This window comes from Oncorhynchus gorbuscha, linkage group LG07, assembly GCF_021184085.1.
Source record: "Oncorhynchus gorbuscha isolate QuinsamMale2020 ecotype Even-year linkage group LG07, OgorEven_v1.0, whole genome shotgun sequence".
Classification (NCBI taxonomy): domain Eukaryota; kingdom Metazoa; phylum Chordata; class Actinopteri; order Salmoniformes; family Salmonidae; genus Oncorhynchus; species Oncorhynchus gorbuscha.
In genome coordinates, this window is record NC_060179.1 from 5,530,554 (window position 1) to 5,558,053 (window position 27,500).

Below are 27,500 nucleotides of genomic sequence, written 5' to 3' on the forward strand. Positions count from 1 at the left end.
GCAGAACGACCATAGTGGAAACATGTCAAACATGACAGGGAAAGACTTCTTCAAAACCATGAGAGATAGACCCACCCACCGAGCATGACTCCCTTTTGCCCACATCACGTGAATTTGTTTTGCCAAAAAGAAATTCCCTTTCTCCCCCCTCTTATCCTCTCTCTCATCTCCCCCTCCCCTATATCCCCAAACGCCTGCCTGCTGCCTGAAGTGAAATAGATTGATTTCAAAATGTCAAAGATTGCCGAGCTATCAGATAACTGTGAAATCCTCTCTGTTGAGCTTTCAGTGGTATACTGTAACTCTGAGAGGCTCAGCGGGGCACGGGGTCACCCTCCATTCACTGCAGTCTTTAAAACACTTAATATTACCGTACATTGTTTCAATGGTATTTGCACGTCCCATGCAGACTGACTCCCTCTCCATACAGGGGCCATTTTACGCCAGTATCCTACTACCATTGACTGTGTTAACCTTTCTTTCCTCTGACACTACATTATAACCTGGGGTAAGCCATCCAGTGATTTAGTGGCAATTACTGATTTATTTGATATTATCTTAATATTAATTGATTGATTACTTTGATTGAGGGGTGGGTTAAAATGTATTGATAGGCTGTAGTTTGCCTGTTACTGCTGAGGTCTTGTTTTAACAGTGCATGCTCAAGTCATTGATTTATAGACAAAATAATAGTGCATACCTCGTAAATGCCATATGGATTTATTTTATATTCGTTTTAACAGCGTTCAAGATGTTTTTATTTTATTTATTTTTTATTCCTGGTTAAATTCAACCGGTTGAAATGATCAAAAACATTTTCTTTGTTGGCGTAATTGATTAACAATTTAGGCTAATATTTTATTTTCCTCAAAATTTCTTAAAGGGAATTTACCATGAGGAATATGTTAATCCACACATAAATTAAAGGATCTACGTGGTTAATCCACGGAAAAAAAAACAATCAATAACGTTGCAGTATTATTATAAATACAATTATTATTTTTTAAACAATTAGGTTCTAGTCTAAAGGAACAGAGTGTAAAAGTTGTAACTAACTTTAATTAGTCAAATATTTCCTGTATTCTACCCTACTATTGTTTATAAATCATTCCTTTATTATATATTTATTATTTATTATATATTATTTATTTTTTATATATTATTTATTTAGTATTTATTGGGTGTATGTTAAAATCCATCCCACACAACCAAACCCACCAGAAAATACATGTTTTGTTGTGTAGTTGTGGTGTGTTTTGGTGTGTGTGTGTGTGCTGATGGTGTGTGTGTATGTGTGCTGACGGCGTGTGTGTTGTCTTTGTCCTCAGTTAAAACAGAACCTATGAGCAGCAGTGACATCACCACCCCAGTAGCCGACGTCTCCCTAGACAGCTTCTCAGGATCAGGTGAGACGGGGGACGGGGGATGGACATGTGTGTGTGTGCAGGGGGAGAGGGATGGGGGTTGAATTGTGATTGTATGCGTTTATAGGTGTGTGTGTGTGTGTGTGTGTGTGTGTGTGTGTGTGTGTGTGTGTGTGTGTGTGTGTGTGTGTGTGTGTGTGTGTGTGTGTGTGTGTGTGTGTGTGTGTGTGTGTGTGTGTGTGATCTGTTTTCAGAATTCCAACGTTTCGTCCGACTGGCAGGTGCTGCTGATGAGTTCAGTATTAATAACAATGTTTCCCTGAGGCCTTACAGCATACATATACATAGTTACATAGTTACATAGTTACATAGTTACATAGTTACATACTGTATGTAATACACATAGTTACATAGTTACATAGTTACATAGTTACATACTGTATGTAATACATATAGTTACATAGTTAAATAGTTACATAGTTACATAGTTACTGTGTTTTAGATGCACTATTGTTAAGTGACTGTCCCACTGGATGTCATAAGGTGAATGCACCAATTTGTAAGTCGCTCTGGATAAGAGCGTCTGCTAAATGACTTAAATGTAATGATGTAATGTATGTAATACATATAGTTACATAGTTAAATAGTTACATAGTTACATAGTTACATAGTTACAAAGTTACATACTGTATGTAATAGATATAGTTACATAGTTACATAGTTACATACTGTATGTAATAGATATAGTTACATAGTTACATAGTTACATAGTGTATGTAATACATATAGTTACATAGTTACATAGTTACATAGTTACGTACTGTATGTAATACATATAGTTACATAGTTACATACTGTATGTAATAGATATAGTTACATAGTTACATAGTTACGTACTGTATGTAATACATATAGTTACATAGTTAAATAGTTACATAGTTACATAGTTACATAGTGTATGTAATACATATAGTTACATAGTTACATACTGTATGTAATACATATAGTTACATAGTTACATACTGTATGTAATACATATAGTTACATAGTTACATAGTGTATGTAATACATATAGTTACATAGTTACATAGTTACATACTGTATGTAATACATATAGTTACATAGTTACATAGTTACATACTGTATGTAATACATATAGTTACATAGTTACATAGTTACATAGTTACATAGTTACATAGTTACATATAGTTACATAGTTACATAGTTACATAGTTACATAGTTACATAGTTACATATAGTTACATAGTTACATATAGTTACATAGTTACATAGTTACATATAGTTACATAGTTACATATAGTTACATAGTTACATAGTTACATATAGTTACATAGTTACATAGTTACATATAGTTACATAGTTACATATAGTTACATAGTTACATAGTTACATATAGTTACATAGTTACATATAGTTACATAGTTACATAGTTACATATAGTTACATAGTTACATATAGTTACATAGTTACATAGTTACATATAGTTACATAGTTACATAGTTACATACTGTTACATAGTTACATATAGTTACATAGTTACATATAGTTACATAGTTACATAGTTACATATAGTTACATAGTTACATATAGTTACATAGTTACATAGTTACATAGTTACATAGTTACATAGTTACATAGTTACATAGTTACATAGTTACATACTGTTACATAGTTACATATAGTTACATACTGTATGTAATACATATAGTTACATACTGTATGTAATAGATATAGTTACATAGTTACATATAGTTACATACTGTTACATAGTTACATATAGTTACATACTGTTACATAGTTACATACTGTTACATAGTTACATATAGTTACATACTGTATGTAATACATATAGTTACATACTGTATGTAATACATATAGTTACATACTGTATGTAATAGATATAGTTACATAGTTACATATAGTTACATACTGTTACATAGTTACATATAGTTACATACTGTTACATAGTTACATACTGTTACATAGTTACATATAGTTACATACTGTATGTAATACATATAGTTACATACTGTATGTAATAGATATAGTTACATAGTTACATATAGTTACATACTGTTACATAATATGTTGTTTACATTCACATTTAAGTCATTTAGCAGACGCTCTTATCCAGAGCGACTTACGTGCCATTTTGGACAAAGCCTTCTCACATAGGACCCTGGTCAAAAGTACTATACAGGGAATTGGGTTTCTGTTTGGGACACAGACCCTGACCACAGGCCCAGAACACAGGCCCAGGACACAGGCCTAGAACACAGGCCCAGGACACAGGCCCAGAACACAGGCCCTGACCACAGGCCCAGAACACAGGCCCAGGACACAGGCCCAGAACACAGGCCCAGACCACAGGCCCAGGACACAGGCCTAGAACACAGGCCCTGACCACTGGCCCAGAACACAGGCCCAGGACACAGGCCCAGAACACAGGCCCAGGACACAGTCCCTGACCACAGGCCCAGAACACAGGCCCAGGACACAGGCCCAGGACACAGGCCATGACCACAGGCCCAGGACACAGGCCCAGAACACAGGCCCAGGACACAGGCCCAGAACACAGGCCCAGGACACAGGCCCAGGACACAGGCCCAGAACACAGGCACTGGACACAGGCCATGACCACAGGCCCTGACCTCAGGCCCAGAACACAGGCCCTGACCACAGGCACAGAACACAGGCCCAGGACACAGGCCCAGAACACAGGCCCTGACCACAGGCCCAGAACACAGGCCCAGGATACAGGCCCAGGACACAGGCCCAGAACACAGGCCCAGGACACAGGCCCAGGACACAGGCCCAGAACACAGGCCCTGACCACAGGCCCAGAACACAGGCCCAGGACACAGGCCCAGAACACAGGCCCTGACCACAGGCCCAGAACACAGGCCCAGGATACAGGCCCAGGACACAGGCCATGACAACAGGCCCTGACCACAGGCCCAGAACACAGGCCCAGGACACAGGCCCTGGACACAGGCCCTGGACACTGCATCCATACTGTGTTTACACCAGTCTAGCGGTCGTCATGGCAATGCCAAAGTATCTCACAAAGGTCACGTTCCAAATGCCACTCTATGCCCTATATGGTGCACTACCTTAGACCAGACACTACGAAGGAGTGACAGCATATGGCATGTTTCATCCCAAATGGCACCCTATGCCCTATATGGTGCACTACCTTAGACCAGACACTACGAAGGAGTGACAGCATATGGCATGTTTCATCCCAAATGGCACCCTATGCCCTATATAGTGCACTACTTTTGACCAAGGACCACACCTACAGATATGCACTGTACACTCTTTGCAAAAAAAGGGTTCTTTGGCTGTCCCCATAGGAGAACCCTTTTTGGTTCCAGGTAGAACCCTTTTGGTTCCAGGCAGGTAGAACCCTTGTGGTTCCATGTAGAACCCTATTGGTTCCAGGTAGAACCTATTTGGTTCCAGGTATAACCCTTTTGGGTTCCAGGTAGAACTCTTTTGGTTCCCGGTAGAACCCTTTTGGGTTCCATACAGGTTCTATATTCACCGGTCAGCAGAATAAACCCTTGGCGTTTTTACCTGATTGTTTTGCTTCATTATTGCACTCCAGCGTTTTGAACCTCAACTAAGGTAGAGGAAATAAATATAATAACGCAACGCAATTACACTTTCCAGAAGTTCTGTTGGCGAAAGACAATATTTACCTTATATCTTTAATGTTAAAATATGTGCTTGCCTCCTCTTCTCTTTTCAACTCAGTTATTGGAACCAGTGGCTTCAGCCCAAGACAAACACAGCAGTTCTCCTCACAGATTTACCCTTCCAAGTAAGGTTTCTTTTCTTTTGCTTCAGAAAGTAAACAGAATCCAACTTCATTGGGTCCTTTAATTAGATCCTGCTGGGAGATGTGGAGGTTTCTACCTGCTTTGTTTGCCTGGATGTCTGCAGCTTGTGCACTTACAAACTTGTTGTAATTATTATCTTGCAACAAAATATATATTTTTGTGATTTCTCTTTATTTTGTAGTGTGTACCAGCTCAGGCGATGGCTACTTCTCTCTTTGCGGGCTTCGGCCCACTTTTTAAAATTATATAGCAGAATCACAAAGAATTTGTCAGTGAACAAACTTTGTGTTATGATTTTGTGAGTAAAATATGTTCATTTCTCTCTCCCCCCTCTCTCTCTCCCCTCTCGCTCCCTCTCTCTCTCTCTCTCTCTCTCTCTCTCTCTCTCTCTCTCTCTCTCTCTCTCTCTCTCTCTCTCTCTCTCTCTCTCTCCTCTCTCTCTCTCCCCCCTCTCTCTCTCTCTCTCTCTCTCTCTCTCTCTCTCTCTCTCTCTCTCTCTCTCTGTCTCTCTCTCTCTCTCTCTCTCTCTCTCTTCCTTTTCTATTTTTTTTTCTCTCTCTCTCTCTCTTCTCCTTGTTTCTTTTCTGAAATAGCAGACCGTATCCACATATTCTCCCTACTCCTTCATCCCAAAATATGTCTGCGTACGGTCAGACACAGTACACCACAGGAATGCAGCAGGCCGCAGCCTATGCTAGCTACCCCCAGCCTGGACAACCCTACGGGATCCCTGCCTATGGTAAGCAATCCTATGCCTCTGAACAACGAGCTGTATGGATGTACTCATCAAAACACAGTACAGAAAGATCTACATTACATGGAGGTACCTTATTGACTGAAATACATGTAGATATGTGTATTATCATATTCTGTATACTGTATATACTATTATTATGGTAAGCACAGGCCAACCTCATGCCAATCTGGATTATATTTACTATATCTAAAATACATGGAGGTGCACATGTATATATATATATATATCATCCCCCATTTGTATTAATTAGAGATACAGTATAAATGTATTAATTAGAGATACAGTATAGATCTATTAATTAGAGATACAGTATAAATGTATTCATTAGAGATTCAGTATAGATCTATTAATTAGAGATACAGTATAGATGTATTTATTAGAGATACAGTATAGATCTATTAATTAGAGATACAGTATAGATGTATTAATTAGAGATTCAGTATAAATGTATTAATTAGAGATGCAGTATAGATGTATTAATTAGAGATACAGTATAGATATATTAATTAGATGTATTAATTAGAGATACAGTATAGGTGTATTAATTAGAGATACAGTATAGATCTATTAATTAGAGATACAGTATAGATGTATTTATTAGAGATACAGTATAGATCTATTAATTAGAGATACAGTATATATGTATTAAATAAAGATACAGTATAGATCTATTAATTAGAGATACAGTATAGATGTATTAATTAAAGATACAGTATAAATGTATTAATTAGATGTATTAATTAAAGATACAGTATAAATGTATTAATTAGATGTATTAATTAAAGATACAGTATAGATCTATTAATTAAAGATACAGTATAGATCTATTAATTAAAGATACAGTATAGATCTATTAATTCGATGTATTAATTAGAGATACAGTATAAATGTATTAATTAGAGATACAGTATAGATGTATTAATTAGAGATACAGTATAGATGTATTAATTAGAGATACAGTATAGATCTATTAATTAGAGATACAGTATAGATCTATTAATTAGATGTATTAATTAGAGATACAGTATAAATGTATTAATTAGAGATACAGTATAGATGTATTAATTAGAGATACAGTATAGATGTATTAATTAAAGATACAGTATAGATCTATTAATTAGAGATACAGTATAGATCTATTAATTAGAGATACAGTATAAATGTATTAATTAGAGATACAGTATAAATGTATTAATTAGATGTATTAATGAGAGATACAGTATAGGTGTATTAATTAGAGATACAGTATAAATGTATTAATTAGAGATACAGTATAAATGTATTAATTAGAGATACAGTATAGATGTATTAATTAGATGTATTAATTAGAGATACAGTATAGATGTATTAATTAGAGATTCAGTATAGATCTATTAATTAGAGATACAGTATAAATGTATTAATTAGAGATACAGTATAAATGTATTAATTAGAGATACAGTATAGATGTATTAATTAGAGATTCAGTATAGATCTATTAATTAGAGATACAGTATAGATGTATTAATTAGAGATTCAGTATAGATCTATTAATTAGAGATACAGTATAGATGTATTAATTAGAGATACAGTATAAATGTATTAATTAGAGATACAGTATAGATGTATTAATTAGAGATTCAGTATAAATGTATTAATTAGATGTATTAATTAGAGATACAGTATAGGTGTATTAATTAGAGATACAGTATAGATCTATTAATTAGAGATACAGTATAAATGTATTCATTAGAGATTCAGTATAGATCTATTAATTAGAGATTCAGTATAGATCTATTAATTAGAGATACAGTATAAATGTATTAATTAGAGATTCAGTATAGATCTATTAATTAGAGATTCAGTATAGATCTATTAATTAGAGATACAGTATATATGTATTTATTAGAGATACAGTATAGATCTATTAATTAGAGATACAGTATAAATGTATTAATTAGAGATACAGTATAAATGTATTAATTAGATGTATTAATGAGAGATACAGTATAGGTGTATTAATTAGAGATACAGTATAAATGTATTAATTAGAGATACAGTATAAATGTATTAATTAGAGATACAGTATAAATGTATTAATTAGAGATACAGTATAAATGTATTAATTAGAGATAGATGTATTAATTAGAGATACAGTATTCAATATAGATCTATTAATTAGAGATACAGTATAGATGTATTAATTAGAGATACAGTATAAATGTATTAATTAGAGATACAGTATAGATGTATTAATTAGAGATTCAGTATAAATGTATTAATTAGATGTATTAATTAGAGATACAGTATAGGTGTATTAATTAGAGATACAGTATAGATCTATTAATTAGAGATACAGTATAAATGTATTCATTAGAGATTCAGTATAGATCTATTAATTAGAGATTCAGTATAGATCTATTAATTAGAGATACAGTATAAATGTATTAATTAGAGATTCAGTATAGATCTATTAATTAGAGATTCAGTATAGATCTATTAATTAGAGATACAGTATATATGTATTTATTAGAGATACAGTATAGATCTATTAATTAGAGATACAGTATAGATGTATTAATTAGAGATTCAGTATAAATGTATTAATTAGAGATAAAGTATAGATGTATTAAATAAAGATACAGTATAGATCTATTAATTAGATGTATTAATTAGAGATACAGTATAGGTGTATTAATTAGAGATACAGTATAGATCTATTAATTAGAGATACAGTATATATGTATTAAATAAAGATACAGTATAGATCTATTAATTAGAGATACAGTATAGATGTATTAATTAAAGATACAGTATAGATCTATTAATTAAAGATACAGTATAAATGTATTAATTAGATGTATTAATTAGAGATACAGTATAGATGTATTAATTAAAGATACAGTATAGATCTATTAATTAAAGATACAGTATAGATGTATTAATTAAAGATACAGTATATATCTATTAATTAAAGATACAGTATAGATGTATTAATTAGAGATACAGTATAAATTTATTAATTAGATGTATTAATTAGAGATACAGTATAGATGTATTAATTAAAGATACAGTATAGATCTATTAATTAAAGATACAGTATAGATGTATTAATTAGAGATACAGTATAGATGTATTTATTAGATATACAGTATAGATGTATTTATTAGAGATACAGTATAGATCTAGTAATTAGAGATACAGTATAGATTTATTAATTAGAGATACAGTATAAATGTATTAATTAGAGATACAGTATAGATGTATTAATTAGAGATACAGTATAGATGTATTAATTAGAGATACAGTATAGATCTATTAATTAGAGATACAGTATAGATCTATTAATTAGATGTATTAATTAGAGATACAGTATAAATGTATTAATTAGAGATACAGTATAGATCTATTAATTAGAGATACAGTATAGATGTATTAATTAGAGATACAGTATAGATGTATTAATTAGAGATACAGTATAGATCTATTAATTAGAGATACAGTATAAATGTATTAATTAGAGATACAGTATAAATGTATTAATTAGATGTATTAATGAGAGATACAGTATAGGTGTATTAATTAGAGATACAGTATAAATGTATTAATTAGAGATACAGTATAAATGTATTAATTAGAGATACAGTATAGATGTATTAATTAGATGTATTAATTAGAGATACAGTATAGATGTATTAATTAAAGATTCAGTATAGATCTATTAATTAAAGATACAGTATAAATGTATTAATTAGATGTATTAATTAGAGATACAGTATAAATGTATTAATTAGAGATACAGTATAGATGTATTAATTAGAGATTCAGTATAGATCTATTAATTAGAATATAGATGTATTAATACAGTATAGATGTATTAATTAGAGATTCAGTATAGATCTATTAATTAGAGATACAGTATAGATGTATTAATTAGAGATACAGTATAAATGTATTAATTAGAGATACAGTATAGATGTATTAATTAGATATTCAGTATAAATGTATTAATTAGATGTATTAATTAGAGATACAGTATAGGTTTATTAATTAGAGATACAGTATAAATGTATTAATTAGATCTATTAATTAGAGATACAGTATAAATGTATTCATTAGAGATTCAGTATAGATCTATTAATTAGAGATTCAGTATAGATCTATTAATTAGAGATAATTAGAGATACAGTATAAATGTATTAATTAGAGATTCAGTATAGATCTATTAATTAGAGATTCAGTATAGATCTATTAATTAAAGATACAGTATAGATCTATTAATTAGAGATACAGTATAGATCTATTAATTAGAGATACAGTATAAATGTATTAATTAGAGATACAGTATAAATGTATTAATTAGATGTATTAATGAGAGATACAGTATAGGTGTATTAATTAGAGATACAGTATAAATGTATTAATTAGAGATACAGTATAAATGTATTAATTAGAGATACAGTATAGATGTATTAATTAGATGTATTAATTAGAGATACAGTATAGATGTATTAATTAGAGATTCAGTATAGATCTATTAATTAGAGATACAGTATAAATGTATTAATTAGAGATACAGTATAAATGTATTAATTAGAGATACAGTATAGATGTATTAATTAGAGATTCAGTATAGATCTATTAATTAGAGATACAGTATAGATGTATTAATTAGAGATTCAGTATAGATCTATTAATTAGAGATACAGTATAGATGTATTAATTAGAGATACAGTATAAATGTATTAATTAGAGATACAGTATAGATGTATTAATTAGAGATTCAGTATAAATGTATTAATTAGATGTATTAATTAGAGATACAGTATAGGTGTATTAATTAGAGATACAGTATAGATCTATTAATTAGAGATACAGTATAAATGTATTCATTAGAGATTCAGTATAGATCTATTAATTAGAGATTCAGTATAGATCTATTAATTAGAGATACAGTATAAATGTATTAATTAGAGATTCAGTATAGATCTATTAATTAGAGATTCAGTATAGATCTATTAATTAGAGATACAGTATATATGTATTTATTAGAGATACAGTATAGATCTATTAATTAGAGATACAGTATAGATGTATTAATTAGAGATTCAGTATAAATGTATTAATTAGAGATAAAGTATAGATGTATTAAATAAAGATACAGTATAGATCTATTAATTAGATGTATTAATTAGAGATACAGTATAGGTGTATTAATTAGAGATACAGTATAGATCTATTAATTAGAGATACAGTATATATGTATTAAATAAAGATACAGTATAGATCTATTAATTAGAGATACAGTATAGATGTATTAATTAAAGATACAGTATAGATCTATTAATTAAAGATACAGTATAAATGTATTAATTAGATGTATTAATTAGAGATACAGTATAGATGTATTAATTAAAGATACAGTATAGATCTATTAATTAAAGATACAGTATAGATGTATTAATTAAAGATACAGTATATATCTATTAATTAAAGATACAGTATAGATGTATTAATTAGAGATACAGTATAAATTTATTAATTAGATGTATTAATTAGAGATACAGTATAGATGTATTAATTAAAGATACAGTATAGATCTATTAATTAAAGATACAGTATAGATGTATTAATTAGAGATACAGTATAGATGTATTTATTAGATATACAGTATAGATGTATTTATTAGAGATACAGTATAGATCTAGTAATTAGAGATACAGTATAGATTTATTAATTAGAGATACAGTATAAATGTATTAATTAGAGATACAGTATAGATGTATTTATTAGAGATACAGTATAGATGTATTAATTAGAGATTCAGTATAAATGTATTAATTAGAGATACAGTATAAATGTATTAATTAGAGATACAGTATAGATGTATTAATTAGATCTATTAATTAAAGATGCAGTATAGATGTATTAATTAAAGATACAGTATAAATTCACTAGTTTATTAAGTTAAGTTATTAAGTTAAGTTCTTCTTTATGTAAAAACAATTAACCAATTCTAATTCGGTTACAGTACTACGCTCATGACATCATATAATTATTTACAATTTAGCTAAAGCTGAATTAAGTTCAATATAGTTTGTAGAAGTAAGGTGACTGTGGGACTGTCGCCTCTTGGAATTGCTAGTTGCTTTACAATCCTTCACTTGGGGGGGGGGGGGGGGGTGTATTGCAATTAAACGCTTAGCTCAGGACAAATTGTTTGTTCCCACGGTAGCTCAAGAACGTGTCCTAGAACTCTGCTGAGACGTTGTTTTGTTGCCTGCAGCATGTTTCTTCCAAGCTGTAAAATACAAAATAAAACAATGTGCTTATCAAGCTATTCAGTCAGATCGGAAAAAAAGATTACCGATATAAATTTCAAAAACAAAAAAACTGGTTTCTTCAGGCACCGCAGGAACAAAACAGCAAAGCACATCACAATGTTGTTTATTAGTCCAGAGTCTTATGAGGGCTTTGACCCCTACAGAATATCCAATATGACCAGGAAGGACACCCTATTCCCTATATATAGTGCACTACTTTTGACCAGAGCCCTATGGCACCCTATTCCCTATATATAGTGCACTACTTTAGACCAGAGCCCTATGGCACCCTATTCCCTATATATAGTGCACTACTTTTGACCAGAGCCCTATGGCACCCTATTCCCTATATATATATGTAAGCCTGTAGCTCAGTTGGTAGAGCTTTTGACCAGAGCCCTATGGCACCATGACTGTATTCCCTGCTAAATATATATTATATAGTGCACTACTTTTGACCAGAGCCCTATGGCACCCTATTCCCTATATATAGTGCACTACTTTAGACCAGAGCCCTATGGCACCCTATTCCCTATATAGTGTACCCTACTTTAGACCAGAGCCCTATGGCACCCTATTCCCTATATAGTGTACACTACTTTAGACCAGAGTCCTATGGAACCCTATTCCCTATATAGTGCACTACTTTAGACCAGAGCCCTATGGCACCCTATTCCCTATATAGTGCACTACTTTAGACCAGAGCCCTATGGCACCCTATTCCCTATATAGTGCACTACTATACCTTAGTTTCACAGTAGCTTTAAGCAGTTACTGCTAACATGACCCCCATTTTCTCCTGAACACAATACAATAGAGGCAGGATACTTGTCCACGTGATTAAGCATGTATTTAATGTAGCAAAAATTACATTAACTCATTTTTCGACCAAATAGCACCTACTGCCTTTTTTTGTTGTTGCTTGGTACGGCAGTAATAGACCCTCGTCAAAAAGTAGTGCACTACATAGGGAATAGGGTGCCATAGGGCTCTGGTCTAAAGTAGTGCACTATATAGGGAATAGGGTGCCATAGGGCTCTGGTCTAAAGTAGTGCACTATATAGGGAATAGGGTGCCATAGGGCTCTGGTCTAAAGTAGTGTACACTATATAGGGAATAGGGTGCCATAGGGCTCTGGTCTAAAGTAATGCACTATATAGGGAATAGGGTGACATAGGGCTCTGGTCTAAAGTAGTGCACTATATAGGGAATAGGGTGCCATAGGGCTCTGGTCTAAAGTAGTGTACACTATATAGGGAATAGGGTGCCATAGGGCTCTGGTCTAAAGTAATGCACTATATAGGGAATAGGGTGACATAGGGCTCTGGTCTAAAGTAGTGCACTATATAGGGAATAGGGTACCATAGGGCTCTGGTCTAAAGTAGTGCACTATATAGGGAATAGGGTGCCATAGGGCTCTGGTCTAAAGTAGTACACTATATAGGGAATAGGGTGCCATAGGGCTCTGGTCTAAAGTAGTACACTATATAGGGAATAGGGTGCCACTTGAGAGACACACACAGTGTTTGTTTGAGTGGTAGCGAGTAGCCGTAGCGTAGGAAATATGTTGTGCCTGATCCACATCAGCGAAAGGCCGTTTACTAATAACAAACGAGTGTGTTCTGTTTTTATTACTTGTGTGTAATTTGGTAGATATCGCCCATCTTTCAGACATTTACAGCTTTACTATGTGAGCTCTCGAATGGCGCAGCGGTCTAAGGCGCTGCATCTCAGTGCTAGAGGCGTCACTACAGACCCTGGTTTGATTCCAGGCTGTATCACAGCGGTCTAAGGCGCTGCATCTCAGTGCTAGAGGCGTCACTACAGACCCTGGTTTGATTCCAGGCTGTATCACAGCGGTCTAAGGGCACTGCATCTCAGTGCTAGAGGCGTCACTACAGACCCTGGTTTGATTCCAGGCTGTATCACAGCGGTCTAAGGGCACTGCATCTCAGTGCTAGAGGCGTCACTACAGACCCTGGTTTGATTCCAGGCTGTATCACAACGGTCTAAGGCGCTGCATCTCAGTGCTAGAGGCGTCACTACAGACCCTGGTTTGATTCCAGGCTGTATCACAGCGGTCTAAGGGCACTGCATCTCAGTGCTAGAGGCGTCACTACAGACCCTGGTTTGATTCCAGGCTGTATCACAGCGGTCTAAGGCGCTGCATCTCAGTGCTAGAAGCGTCACTACAGACCCTGGTTTGATTCCAGGCTGTATCACAGTGGTCTAAGGGCACTGCATCTCAGTGCTAGAGGCGTCACTACAGACCCTGGTTTGATTCCAGGCTGTATCACAGTGGTCTAAGGGCACTGCATCTAGGTGCTAGAGGCGTCACTACAGACCCTGGTTTGATTCCAGGCTGTGTCATTACCTGCCGTGATTAGGAGTCCCATAGGGCGGTGGTAGACCGTCATTTTAAATAATAATTTGTTCATAACTGACTTGCCAAGTTTAAATAAAGGTTCATAAACAAAGCATCATATTTCTTGTATAAATTTAATCTGTTCATTGTTAAACCACCAAACGACCGTTGATTCCAGAGTGTGGATAAATGACTGTATCAGTGAAGCAGTTATAATACTGACTAGCAAAATTGTTAAAACACATGAACTACTACTAAAATCATCAAGTTATCAAAGATAAAAAATACTAATATAGAAAAATAGTACTATATTTACTATATTTATTAGCATTTAATAAAATACTCAATTGCTTTTTGGCTTAGAGTCTGACAGCAGTGAATTGTGTGTGCATGGAACCGACGTAGTGTCACTAACTGATTGGGGTTCATTATGGGCAGGCATAAAGACAGAGGGGGGACTGAGCCAGTCCCAATCCCCAGGACAGACAGGCTTCCTCAGCTACAGCTCAGGATTCACCACCCCTCAGACGGGCCAGGCTCCATACAGCTATCAAATGCAAGGTGAGGAACAAAGTTAATCATATAGTGTACTGTACATTTCCTCAATTCCTCACCTCCTCTCCTCACCTCCTCTCCTCACCTCCGATCCTCAACACCTCTCCTCACCTCCTCTCCTCACCTACGATCCTCAACACCTCTCCTAACCTCCTCTCTTCACCTCTTCTCCTCACCTCCTCTCCTCACCTCCGATCCTCAACACCTCTCCTCGCCTCCTCTCCTCACCTCCTCTCCTCAACTCTATTCCACACCTCCTCGCCTCACCTCCGATCCTCAACTCCTTTCCACACCTCCTCTCCTAACCTCCTCTCCTCCTCTCGTCACCTCCTCTCCTCACCTCCGATCCTCAACTCCTTTCCACAACTCCTTTCCACACCTCCTCACCTCCTCTCCGATCCTCCGATCCTCAACTCCAATCCTCACCTCCTTTCCACACCTCCTCTCCTCAACTCCTCAACTCCTCTCCTCAACTCCTTTCCACACCTCCTCTCCTTACGTCTTCTCCCTACTCCTCTCCTCACCTCCTCACCTCCTCTCCTCTTCTCCTCACCTCCTTTCCACACCTCCTCTCCTAATCTCCTCTCCTCACCTCCTCTCCACACCTCATCTCCTCACCTCCTTTCCACACCTCCTCTCCTAATCTCCTCTCCTCACCTCCTTTCCACACCTCCTCACCTGTTCTCCTCACCTCCTCAACTCCTCTCTTCCTCCCCACTTCTCAATACCTCCTATCCTCAATTCCTCACCTCACCTCCTTACCTCTTCTCAACTCTTCTCTTCACCTCCTCTCGTAACTTATCTTTCCCTCCTCTCCTCAACTCCTCTCCTTTCCCCCTCTCATTATCTCCTCTCCTCACCTCACCTCCTCTCCTAACCTCCTCTCCTCCTCCTTAACTCACCTTCCCACCTCCTCTCCTAGCCTGGCTAACCAGAGCTAACTGTAGCCTGTAAACCTGGCTAACCAGAGCTAACTGTAGCCTATCAACCTGGCTAACCAGAGCTAACTGTAGCCTATCAGCCTGGCTAACCAGAGCTAACTGTAGCCTATAAGCCTGGCTAACCAGAGCTAACTGTAGCCTATCAGCCTGGCTAACCAGAGCTAACTGTAGCCTGTAAACCTGGCTAACCAGAGCTAACTGTAGCCTATCAACCTGGCTAACCAGAGCTAACTGTAGCCTATCAGCCTGGCTAACCAGAGCTAACTGTAGCCTATAAGCCTGGCTAACCAGAGCTAACTGTAGCCTATCAGCCTGGCTAACCAGAGCTAACTGTAGCCTATCAGCCTGGCTAACCAGAGCTAACTGTAGCCTATCAACCTGGCTAACCAGAGCTAACTGTAGCCTATCAGCCTGGCTAACCAGAGCTAACTGTAGCCTATAAGCCTGGCTAACCAGAGCTAACTGTAGCCTATCAGCCTGGCTAACCAGAGCTAACTGTAACCTATAAGCCTGGCTAACCAGAGCTAACTGTAGCCTATAAAACTGGCTAAACTCAGCTTTGCTAAATCTCTATTTAATCTTTCTAAAAAGTGTTTTCGTACACCATCAGACATTTTTTTTTTGTGAGAAGACTGATTTTGGGATGTCTCATGATCTGACAACCACCGCTGTAACTCATCCACCTTCAGCTGCAGATGTATTGGATTGAGACCCGGCCCATGCAGAGATCTCCAGCTTAGACTGACTGATTTTGATGGGGGGAATTTTTTTTATTCTGTTTACTTGGATGTAGACACAGACACGTCAATAAGCTCATAAGGATTTAATTTACTTGAAAGTCTGTGTCAAGAACTGAAAATGGTTGTCTAGCAACGATCAACAACCAATCTGACAGAGCTTGAAGATTTAAAAAAAATAATACCTAGAATAGAAAGACTCACAGTTGTAATTGCTGCCAAACGTGTTCTACAGAGTATTCACTAAGGGGTGTGTATATCTGTATTCATTTTCAATACATTTGCAAGCATTTCTAAGAACCTGTTTTCACTTTGTCATTATGGGGTATTGTGATGTCATTATGGGGTTATTGTGATGTCATTATGGGGTTATTGTGATGTCATTATAGGGTACTGTGCTGTCATTATAGGGTATTGTGTGCAGCTTGGTGAAAAAAGTTTGGATCCAGGCTGTAACACAACAAAATGTGTAATAAGTCAAGAGATGTGAATAGTTTCTGAAGGCAGTGTATCAGCTCTAGCTGTAAGCTTTGTGTTCTCTCCACTGAATAACGTGTGAAAGTAGAAACATATCCACATGTTGATGAAAAACCTTCTGAGCATCTCACAATAAATAAGGCCAAAAGAACAGCAGATGTGTGGAGCGGCCCAAGGAAGCCTCTTTTCCACGACTGTTCCACGACCAAATACTACATGCCTGTCTGCCGACTCTCTGCTGTACAGCTCTACAGCCTTGAGAGAGAGAGAGAGAGAGAGAGAGAGAGAGAGAGAGAGAGAGAGAGAGAGAGAGAGAGAGAGAGAGAGAGAGAGAGAGAGAGAGAGAGAGAGAGAGAGAGAGATAGAAGGGGCTAGTTTCCTGGCCACGTTGACAATATTACTCTTTCTCCCCCCCCTCTCTCTCTCTGTTTCTCTCTCTACTAGGGTCTCTACTAGGGTCTCTACTAGGGTCTCAACTAGGGTCTCTACCATCTCTTCTAGGGTCTCTTCTAGGGTCTCTACTGTCTCTTCTATGGTCTCTACTGTCTCTACTAGGGTCTCTACTATCTCTACTAGGGTCTCTACTATCTCTACTAGTGTCTCTACCATCTCTACTAGTGTCTCTACTAGGGTCTCTACTATCTCTACTAGTGTCTCTACTAGTGTCTCTACTATCTCTACTAGTGTCTCTACTAGTGTCTCTACTAGTGTCTCTACTAGTGTCTCTACTAGGGTCTCTACTATCTCTACTAGGGTCTCTACTGTCTCTACTAGGGTCTCTACTAGGGTCTCTACTATCTCTACTAGTGTCTCTACTATCTCTACTATCTCTACTAGGGTCTCTACTATCTCTACTAGGGTCTCTACCATCTCTATTAGGGTCTCTACTAGTGTCTCTACTATCTCTACTAGGGTCTCTACTGTCTCTACTAGGGTCTCTACTATCTCTACTAGGGTCTCTACTATCTCTACTAGGGTCTCTACTATCTCTACTAGGGTCTCTACCATCTCTAATAGGGTCTCTACTAGTGTCTCTACTATCTCTACTAGGGTCTCTACTGTCTCTACTAGGGTATCTACTATCTCTACTAGGGTCTCTACTGTCTCTACTAGGGTCTCTACTAGGGTCTCTACTGTCTCTACTTGGGTCTCTACTATCTCTACTAGGGTCTCTACTATCTCTACTAGTGTCTCTACTAGGGTCTCTACTATCTCTACTAGTGTCTCTACTAGTGTCTCTACCATCTCTACTAGGGTCTCTACTAGGGTCTCTACTGTCTCTACTAGGGTCTCTACTGTCTCTACTTGGGTCTCTACTATCTCTACTAGGGTCTCTACTATCTCTACTAGTGTCTCTACTAATGTCTCTACCATCTCTACTAGTGTCTCTACTAGGGTCTCTACTATCTCTACTAGTGTCTCTACTAGTGTCTCTACTATCTCTACTAGGGTCTCTACTATCTCTACTAGGGGTTCTACCATCTCTAATAGGGTCTCTACTAGTGTCTCTACTATCTCTACTAGGGTCTCTACTATCTCTACTAGTGTCTCTACTATCTCTACTAGGGTCTCTACTATCTCTACTAGGGTCTCTACCATCTCTAATAGGGTCTCTACTAGTGTCTCTACTATCTCTAATAGGGTCTCTACTGGGTCTCTACTATCTCTACTAGGGTCTCTACTATCTCTACTAGGGTCTCTACTATCTCTAATAGGGTCTCTACTATCTCTAATAGGGTCTCTACTAGTGTCTCTACTAGTGTCTCTACTAGGGTCTCTACTATCTCTACTAGTGTCTCTACTAGGGTCTCTACTGTCTCTACTAGTGTCTCTACTATCTCTACTAGGGTCTCTACTATCTCTACTAGTGTCTCTACTATCTCTACTAGGGTCTCTACTATCTCTACTAGGGTCTCTACCATCTCTAATAGGGTCTCTACTAGTGTCTCTACTATCTCTAATAGGGTCTCTACTGGGTCTCTACTATCTCTACTAGGGTCTCTACTGTCTCTACTAGGGTCTCTACTGTCTCTACTTGGGTCTCTACTATCTCTACTAGGGTCTCTACTATCTCTACTAGTGTCTCTACTAATGTCTCTACCATCTCTACTAGTGTCTCTACTAGGGTCTCTACGATCTCTACTAGGGTCTCTACTGTCTCTACTAGGGTCTCTACTAGGGTCTCTACTATCTCTACTAGTGTCTCTACTATCTCTACTAGTGTCTCTACTATCTCTACTAGGGTCTCTACTATCTCTACTAGGGGTTCTACCATCTCTAATAGGGTCTCTACTAGTGTCTCTACTATCTCTACTAGGGTCTCTACTATCTCTACTAGTGTCTCTACTATCTCTACTAGGGTCTCTACTATCTCTACTAGGGTCTCTACCATCTCTAATAGGGTCTCTACTAGTGTCTCTACTATCTCTAATAGGGTCTCTACTGGGTCTCTACTATCTCTACTAGGGTCTCTACTATCTCTACTAGGGTCTCTACTATCTCTAATAGGGTCTCTACTATCTCTAATAGGGTCTCTACTAGTGTCTCTACTAGTGTCTCTACTAGGGTCTCTACTATCTCTACTAGTGTCTCTACTAGGGTCTCTACTGTCTCTACTAGTGTCTCTACTATCTCTACTAGGGTCTCTAACAGTGTCTCTACTAGTGTCTCTACTAGTGTCTCTACTAGGGACTCTACTGTCTCTACTATCTCTACTATGGTCTCTACTATCTCTATTAGGGTCTCTACTGTCTCTACTAGTGTCTCTACTATCTCTACTAGGGTCTCTACTGTCTCTACTAGTGTCTCTACTATCGCTACTAGTGTCTCCACTAGTGTCTCTACTATCTCTAATAGTGTCTCTACTAGTGTCTCTACTAGTGTCTCTACTATCTCTACTAGTGTCTCTACTAGTGTCTCTACTAGTGTCTCTACTAGTGTCCCTACTATCTCTACTAGTGTCTCTTCTAGGGTCTCTACTGTCTCTACTAGGGTCTCTACTATCTCTACTAGGGTCTCTACTATCTCTACTAGTGACTCTACCATCTCTACTAGTGTCTCTACTAGGGTCTCTACTATCTCTACTAGTGTCTACTAGTGTCTCTAATATCTCTACTAGTGTCTCTACTATCTCTACTATCTCTACTAGGGTCTCTACTATCTCTACTAGGGACTCTACTATCTCTACTAGGGTCTCTACCATCTCTAATAGGGTCTCTACTAGTGTCTCTACTATCTCTACTAGGGTCTCTACTGTCTCTACTAGGGTCTCTACTATCTCTACTAGGGTCTCTACTATCTCTACTAGGGTCTCTACTATCTCTACTAGGGTCACTACCATCTCTAATAGGGTCTCTACTAGTGTCTCTACTATCTCTACTAGTGTCTCTACTAGTGTCTCTACTAGGGTCTCTACTATCTCTACTAGGGTCTCTACTGTCTCTACTAGTGTCTCTACTAGTGTCTCTACTAGGGTCTCTAGTATCTCTACTCGGGTCTCTAGTGTCTCTACTAGTGTCTCTACTAGTGTCTCTACTAGTGTCTCTACTATCTCTACTAGGGTCTCTACTGTCTCTACTAGTGTCTCTACTAGTGTCTCTACTATCTCTACTAGTGTCTCTACTAGGGTCTCTACTGTCTCTACTAGTGTCTCTACTAGTGTCTCTACTAGGGTCTCTAGTATCTCTACTAGGGTCTCTACTGTCTCTACTAGTGTCTCTACTAGTGTCTCTACTATCTCTACTAGTGTCTCTACTAGTGTCTCTACTAGTTTCTCTACTATCTCTACTAGGGTCTCTACTGTCTCTACTAGTGTCTCTACTATCTCTACTAGTGTCTCCACTAGTGTCTCTACTATCTCTACTAGTGTCTCTACTAGTGTCTCTACTAGTGTCTCTACTATCTCTACTAGTGTCTCTACTAGTGTCTCTACTAGTGTCTCTACTAGTGTCCCTACTATCTCTACTAGTGTCTCTACTAGTGTCTCTACTATCTCTACTAGTGTCTCTACTAGTGTCTCTACTATCTCTACTAGGGTCTCTACTAGTGTCTCTACTGTCTCTACTAGGGTCTCTACTAGTGTCTCTACTATCTCTACTAGTGTCTCTACTATCTCTACTAGTGTCACTACTATTTCTACTAGGGTCTCTACTATCTCTACTAGGGTCTCTACTGTCTCTACTAGTGTCTCTACTAGTGTCTCTACTATCTCTACTAGTGTCTCTACTAGGGTCTCTACTATCTCTACTAGTGTCTCTACTAGTGTCTCTACTATCTCTACTAGTGTCTCTACTAGGGTCTCTACTGTCTCTACTAGTGTCTCTACTAGTGTCTCTACTAGGGTCTCTACTATCTCTACTAGGGTCTCTACTGTCTTTACTAGTGTCTCTACTAGTGTCTCTACTAGGGTCTCTACTATCTCTACTAGTGTCTCTACTAGTGTCTCTACTAGTGTCTCTACTAGTGTCCCTACTATCTCTACTAGTGTCTCTACTAGTGTCTCTACTAGGGTCTCTATTAGTGTCTCTACTAGTGTCTCTACTATCTCCACTAGTGTCTCTACTAGTGTCTCTAATAGTGTCTCTACTAGGGTCTCTAATAGTGTCTCTACTAGGGTCTCCAGTTGGGTCTCTAATAGTGTCTCTACTAGGGTCTCTACTGTCTCTACTAGTGTCTCTACTAGTGTCTCTATTAGGGTCTCTACTATCTCTACTAGTGTCTCTACTAGTGTCTCTACTAGTGTCTCTACTAGTGTCTCTACTAGTGTCTCTACTAGGGTCTCTACTTGTGTCTCTTCTAGGGTCTCCACTAGTGTCTCTACTAGTGTCTCCACCAGGGTCTCTACTAGTGTCTCTACTAGGGTCTCTAATAGTGTCTCTACTAGGGTCTCTAGTAGTGTCTCTACTAGTGTCTCTACTAGTGTCTCTACTAGGGTATCTAATAGTGTCTCTACTAGGATCTCTATTAGTGTCTTCACTAGTGTCTCTACTAGTGTCTCTACTAGAGTCTCTAATAGTGTCTCTACTAGGATCTCTAGTAGTGTCTCTACTACGTTCTCCATTAGGGTCTCTACTAGGGTCTCTAATAGTGTCTCTACTAGGGTCTCTAATAGTGTCTCTACTAGGGTCTCTAGTAGTGTCTCTACTACGTTCTCCATTAGGGTCTCCAATCGAGTCTCTACTAGTGTCTCCTCTAGTGTCTCTACTCGTGTCTCTAATAGTGTCTCTACTAGGGTCTCTAGTAGTGTCTCTACTACGTTCTCCATTAGGGTCTCTACTAGTGTCTCTACTAGTGTCTCTACTATCTCTAATAGGGTCTCTACTAGGGTCTCTACTAATGTCTCTACTAGTGTCTCTACTCGTGTCTCTAATAGTGTCTCTACTAGGGTCTCCATTAGGGTCTCTTCTAGGGTCTCTACTAGGGTCTCTACTAGGGTCTCTACTAGGGTCTCTACTAGTGTCTCTAATAGGGTTTCCCTTTGGGGTCCTTTGAACCAGCATATATATATATATACATTTGTGTGTAGCTGTGAATAATACGGCTACTTCATTGTGAAGTTGATGAGAGCTTTATCTTGTTTGTTCAGTCTTCTAACTGTTAAAGACAGAGAGTGTTTATAATTAGGTGAATTTTAGTGTCACGGTGATATGATGTTCTGTCACAGTGTGACCAAATTAATAAAATAATACTATGGAATACTTTAGTACTTACTACAGAATACTGTAGTAAACTGTTGTATACTGTAGAATACTATACTACACACAGTAGAGTCCCTTGATCGTGTGTAGTACTTACTAAATAATGTTGTAGTATACTGTAGAATAGTATACCTCATACTTATATAGTATTGTATGTAAAAATACAATTTTAAAAAACAATCTATTAAATACAACAGTAATGCTGCAAAAAAACACTACAGTCCCCCCAAAAAACACTACAGTCCCCCCAAAAAACACTGCAGTCCCCAAAAAACACTACAGTCCCCCCCAAAAATACTACAGTCCCCCCAAAAAACACTACAGTCCCCCCAAAAAACACTACAGTCCCCAAAAAACACTACAGTCCCCAAAAAACACTACAGTCCCCCAAAAAACACTACAGTCCCCCAAAAAACACTACAGTCCCCCAAAAAACACTACAGTCCCCCAAAAACACTACAGTCCCCAAAAAACACTACAGTCCCCCAAAAACACTACAGTCCCCAAAAACACTACAGTCCCCCAAAAAACACTACAGTCCCCCAAAAAACACTACAGTCCCCCAAAAACACTACAGTCCCCCAAAAACACTACAGTCCCCAAAAACACTACAGTCCCCCAAAAAACACTACAGTCCCCAAAAAACACTACAGTCCCCCAAAAAACACTACAGTCCCCCCAAAAACACTACAGTCCCCCAAAAACACTACAGTCCCCCAAAAAACACTACAGTCGACCAAAAAACACTACAGTCCCCCAAAAACACTACAGTCCCCCAAAAAACACTACAGTCCCCAAAAAACACTACAGTCCCCCAAAAACACTACAGTCCCCCAAAAACACTACAGTCCCCCACTAAAAAAACACTACAGTCCCCCAAAAACACTACAGTCCCCCAAAAAACACTACAGTCCCCAAAAAACACTACAGTCCCCAAAAAACACTACAGTCCCCCCAAAAAACACTACAGTCCCCCAAAAAACGTGTATTTTTTTATTTGCATATACCCAGTCCTTTCCTTTCCCTCATTTCCCAATTTATGCCACCCGTACATAGACCATATGTTGTTTTCCCTACGTGTGTGTGTGTGTGTGTGTGTGTGTGTGTGTGTGTGTGTGTGTGTGTGTGTGTGTGTGTGTGTGTGTGTGTGTGTGTGTGTGTGTGTGTGTGTGTGTGTGTGTGTGTGTGTGTGTGTGTGTGTGTGTGTGTGTGCGCGCGCGTGTGTGTGCGTGTGTTAGCTGTTGTCCAGTGTGCTCCTGCCTGCAGTTACTCTACTCTGCCTTTTAATGGAAAACCCATCTGGACACGATTGTCTGGTCCCAATTGGGGCATACAAACTTCTGCTGCAAATATTGTGATGATAGACATGGCCCTTGGCTAGGGGACTGATCAACCAGAACTAATGGATTCCAATTGGTGGGGCCAGAAGGCAGGAGGGGGTGTTAAGGACGGATGGGAGGGAGGTGTGGCGGCAGGGATGGTGTCTGGTCTTGAGTGAGATAACTGGAGCAGGACAGGGGGAGGTAGAAGGAGAGGGGGATCAACCATACCAACCGGAGAACAGCAGGCAACCCCCCCCCCCACTACCCATCCCATCAACCCCTCCACTGCCCTGTGTAGGGTGTCATCTTTCGGATTGGATGTTAAAACGGGTGTCCTGACTCTATGTGGTCACTAAAGATCCCTTCGTACTTATCATAAGAGTAGGGGTGTTAACCCTGGTGCCCTGGCTAAATTCCCAATCTTGGCCCTCATACTATCACCTAATCATCCACATCCTACTACCCGCCCCACCAACCCCCACTACCCCACCAACCCCCACTACACACTACACCCGACTACCCGCCCCACCAACCCCCACTACACACTACACCCGACTACCCGCCCCACCAACCCCCACTACACACTACACCCGACTACCCGCCCCACCAACCCCCACTACACACTACACCCGACTACTCGCCCCCCACCAACCCCCACTACACACTACACCCGACTACCCGCCCCACCAACCCCCACTACACACTACACCCGACTACCCGCCCCACCAACCCCCACTACCCCACCAACCCCGACTACACACTACACACGACTACCCGCCCCACCAACCCCCACTACACACTACACCCGACTACCCGCCCCACCAACCCCCACTACACACTACACCCGACTACCCGCCCCCACCAACCCCCATTACCCCACCAACACCCATTACCCCACACCAACCCCCATTACCCCACACAACCCCCATTACCCCACACAGCCCCCGTTACCCCACACAGCTCCCATTACCCCACACAGCCCCCATTACCCCACACAGCCCCCACAACCCCACACAACCCCCATTACCCCACACAACCCCCACTACCCCACACAACCCCCATTACCCCACACAGCCCCCATTACCCCAGACAACCCCAATTACCCCACACAACCCCCATTACCCCACACAACCCCCATTACCCCACCACAACCCCCATTACCCCACACAACCCCCATTACCCTACACAACCCCCATTACCCTACACAACCCCCAATACCCCACACAACCCCCATTACCCCACAGCCCCCATTACCCCACACAACCCCATTACCCCACACAGCCCCCATTACCCCACACATCCCCCATTACCCCACACAACCCCCATTACCCCACACAGCCCCCACTACCCCAAACAAATCCAATGTTGATAAACTCCCATTTCTATTTTAGATATTATAGATTTGTGACCTGTTGCCACAAGAAAAGGTCAACCAGTGAAGAACGAACACCAGTATAAATACAACCCATATTTATGTTAATCTAATTTCCCTTTTTTTATTTTGACTATTTGCACATCGTTACAACGCTGTATATATACATACTATGACATTTTAAATGTTTTTATTATTTTGTAACTTGTGTGAATGTGGTATTTACTGTTCACTTTTAATAGTTTATTTCACCTTAGTTTATCCATTCCACTTGCTCTGGCGATGTAAACACATGTTTCCCATGCCGATGAAGCCCTTTGAGAGAGAGAGGGAGATCAGAACGTATACATCTGATAGCTAGAGGGGGGGGTTCAGTATGTGTCTAGATCTGATAGCTGGAGGGGGTTCAGTATGTGTCTAGATCTGATAGCTAGAGGGGGGTTCAGTATGTGTCTAGATCTGATAGCTAGAGGGGGGGTTCAGTATGTGTCTAGATCTGATAGCTAGAGGGGGTTCAGTATGTGTCTAGATCTGATAGCTGGAGGGGGGTTCAGTATGTGTCTAGATCTGATAGCTGGAGGGGGGTTCAGTATGTGTCTAGATCTGATAGCTAGAGGGGGTGGGGGTTCAGTATGTGTCCAGATCTGATAGCTGGAGGGGGGGGGGTTCAGTATGTGTCTAGATCTGATAGCTAGAGGGGGGGTCAGTATGTGTCTAGATCTGATAGCTAGAGGGGGTTCAGTATGTGTCTAGATCTGATAGCTGGAGGGGGGATTCAGTATGTGTCTAGATCTGATAGCTGGAGGGGGTTCAGTATGTGTCTAGATCTGATAGCTGGAGGGGGGATTCAGTATGTGTCCAGATCTGATAGCTGGAGGGGGGTTCAGTATGTGTCTAGATCTGATAGCTGGAGGGGGGTTCAGTATGTGTCTAGATCTGATAGCTGGAGGGGGGGATTCAGTATGTGTCTAGATCTGATAGCTGGAGGGGGTTCAGTATGTGTCTAGATCTGATAGCTGGAGGGGGGATTCAGTATGTGTCTAGATCTGATAGCTGGAGGGGGGTTCAGTATGTGTCTAGATCTGATAGCTGGAGGGGGATTCAGTATGTGTCCAGATCTGATAGCTGGAGGGGGGTTCAGTATGTGTCTAGATCTGATAGCTGGAGGGGGGGGTTCAGTATGTGTCTAGATCTGATAGCTGGAGGGGGATTCAGTATGTGTCCAGATCTGATAGCTGGAGGGGGGTTCAGTATGTGTCTAGATCTGATAGCTGGAGGGGGGTTCAGTATGTGTCTAGATCTGATAGCTAGAGGGGGGATTCAGTATGTGTCTAGATCTGATAGATAGAGGGGGGGGTTCAGTATGTGTCTAGATCTGATAGCTGGAGGGGGTATGTGTCTTTATCGTCTAAGAGCATTTTATTTACGATCAGTGTTTAGCAGCAGTGGGGGCTACTCAGACTCACCCCCCCCCTGCCCACAACCCCTGCCCACAACCCCTGCTGTTCATTAGCAACAGTAAATTAATCTACCCACCTCTGATTGACTCCTGGAACGAAGCTGTTCATTTGGAACAGTAAATGAATATACCCCTCCTTCATTTTCACTAAGGAAGAGGAGGATGAGGAGGAAGATGAAGAGGGAGGGAAGGGTTTGGTTGAATGATAGGTTAGTAGTTGGTCGCTATAGCTCTCATTGAATGGATGATAGCTAGGTAGTTGGTAGCTATACATCTCATGAATGGAT

The 27,500-nt window shown here is 38.9% G+C and overlaps 1 protein-coding gene across 16 annotated transcripts in view; it reads left to right on the plus strand.

Moving 5' to 3' along the window:
• Nucleotides 1-27,500, plus strand: part of eya1 (EYA transcriptional coactivator and phosphatase 1) — a 153,233-nt gene that overhangs the window by 29,293 nt on the left and 96,440 nt on the right. For 9 of the 16 annotated variants that reach the window (XM_046355421.1, XM_046355429.1, XM_046355425.1 and 6 more), the window contains 4 exons: nucleotides 1,329-1,406; nucleotides 5,145-5,211; nucleotides 5,824-5,969; nucleotides 15,093-15,215. In XM_046355421.1, coding sequence (XP_046211377.1) covers nucleotides 1,329-1,406; nucleotides 5,145-5,211; nucleotides 5,824-5,969; nucleotides 15,093-15,215 — 414 coding nt within the window. Of the gene's footprint in view, nucleotides 1-430; nucleotides 509-1,328; nucleotides 1,407-5,144; nucleotides 5,212-5,823; nucleotides 5,970-15,092; nucleotides 15,216-27,500 lie in introns of all 16 variants that reach the window. The other 7 variants (XM_046355423.1, XM_046355428.1, XM_046355434.1 and 4 more) reach the window with 4 other exon arrangements.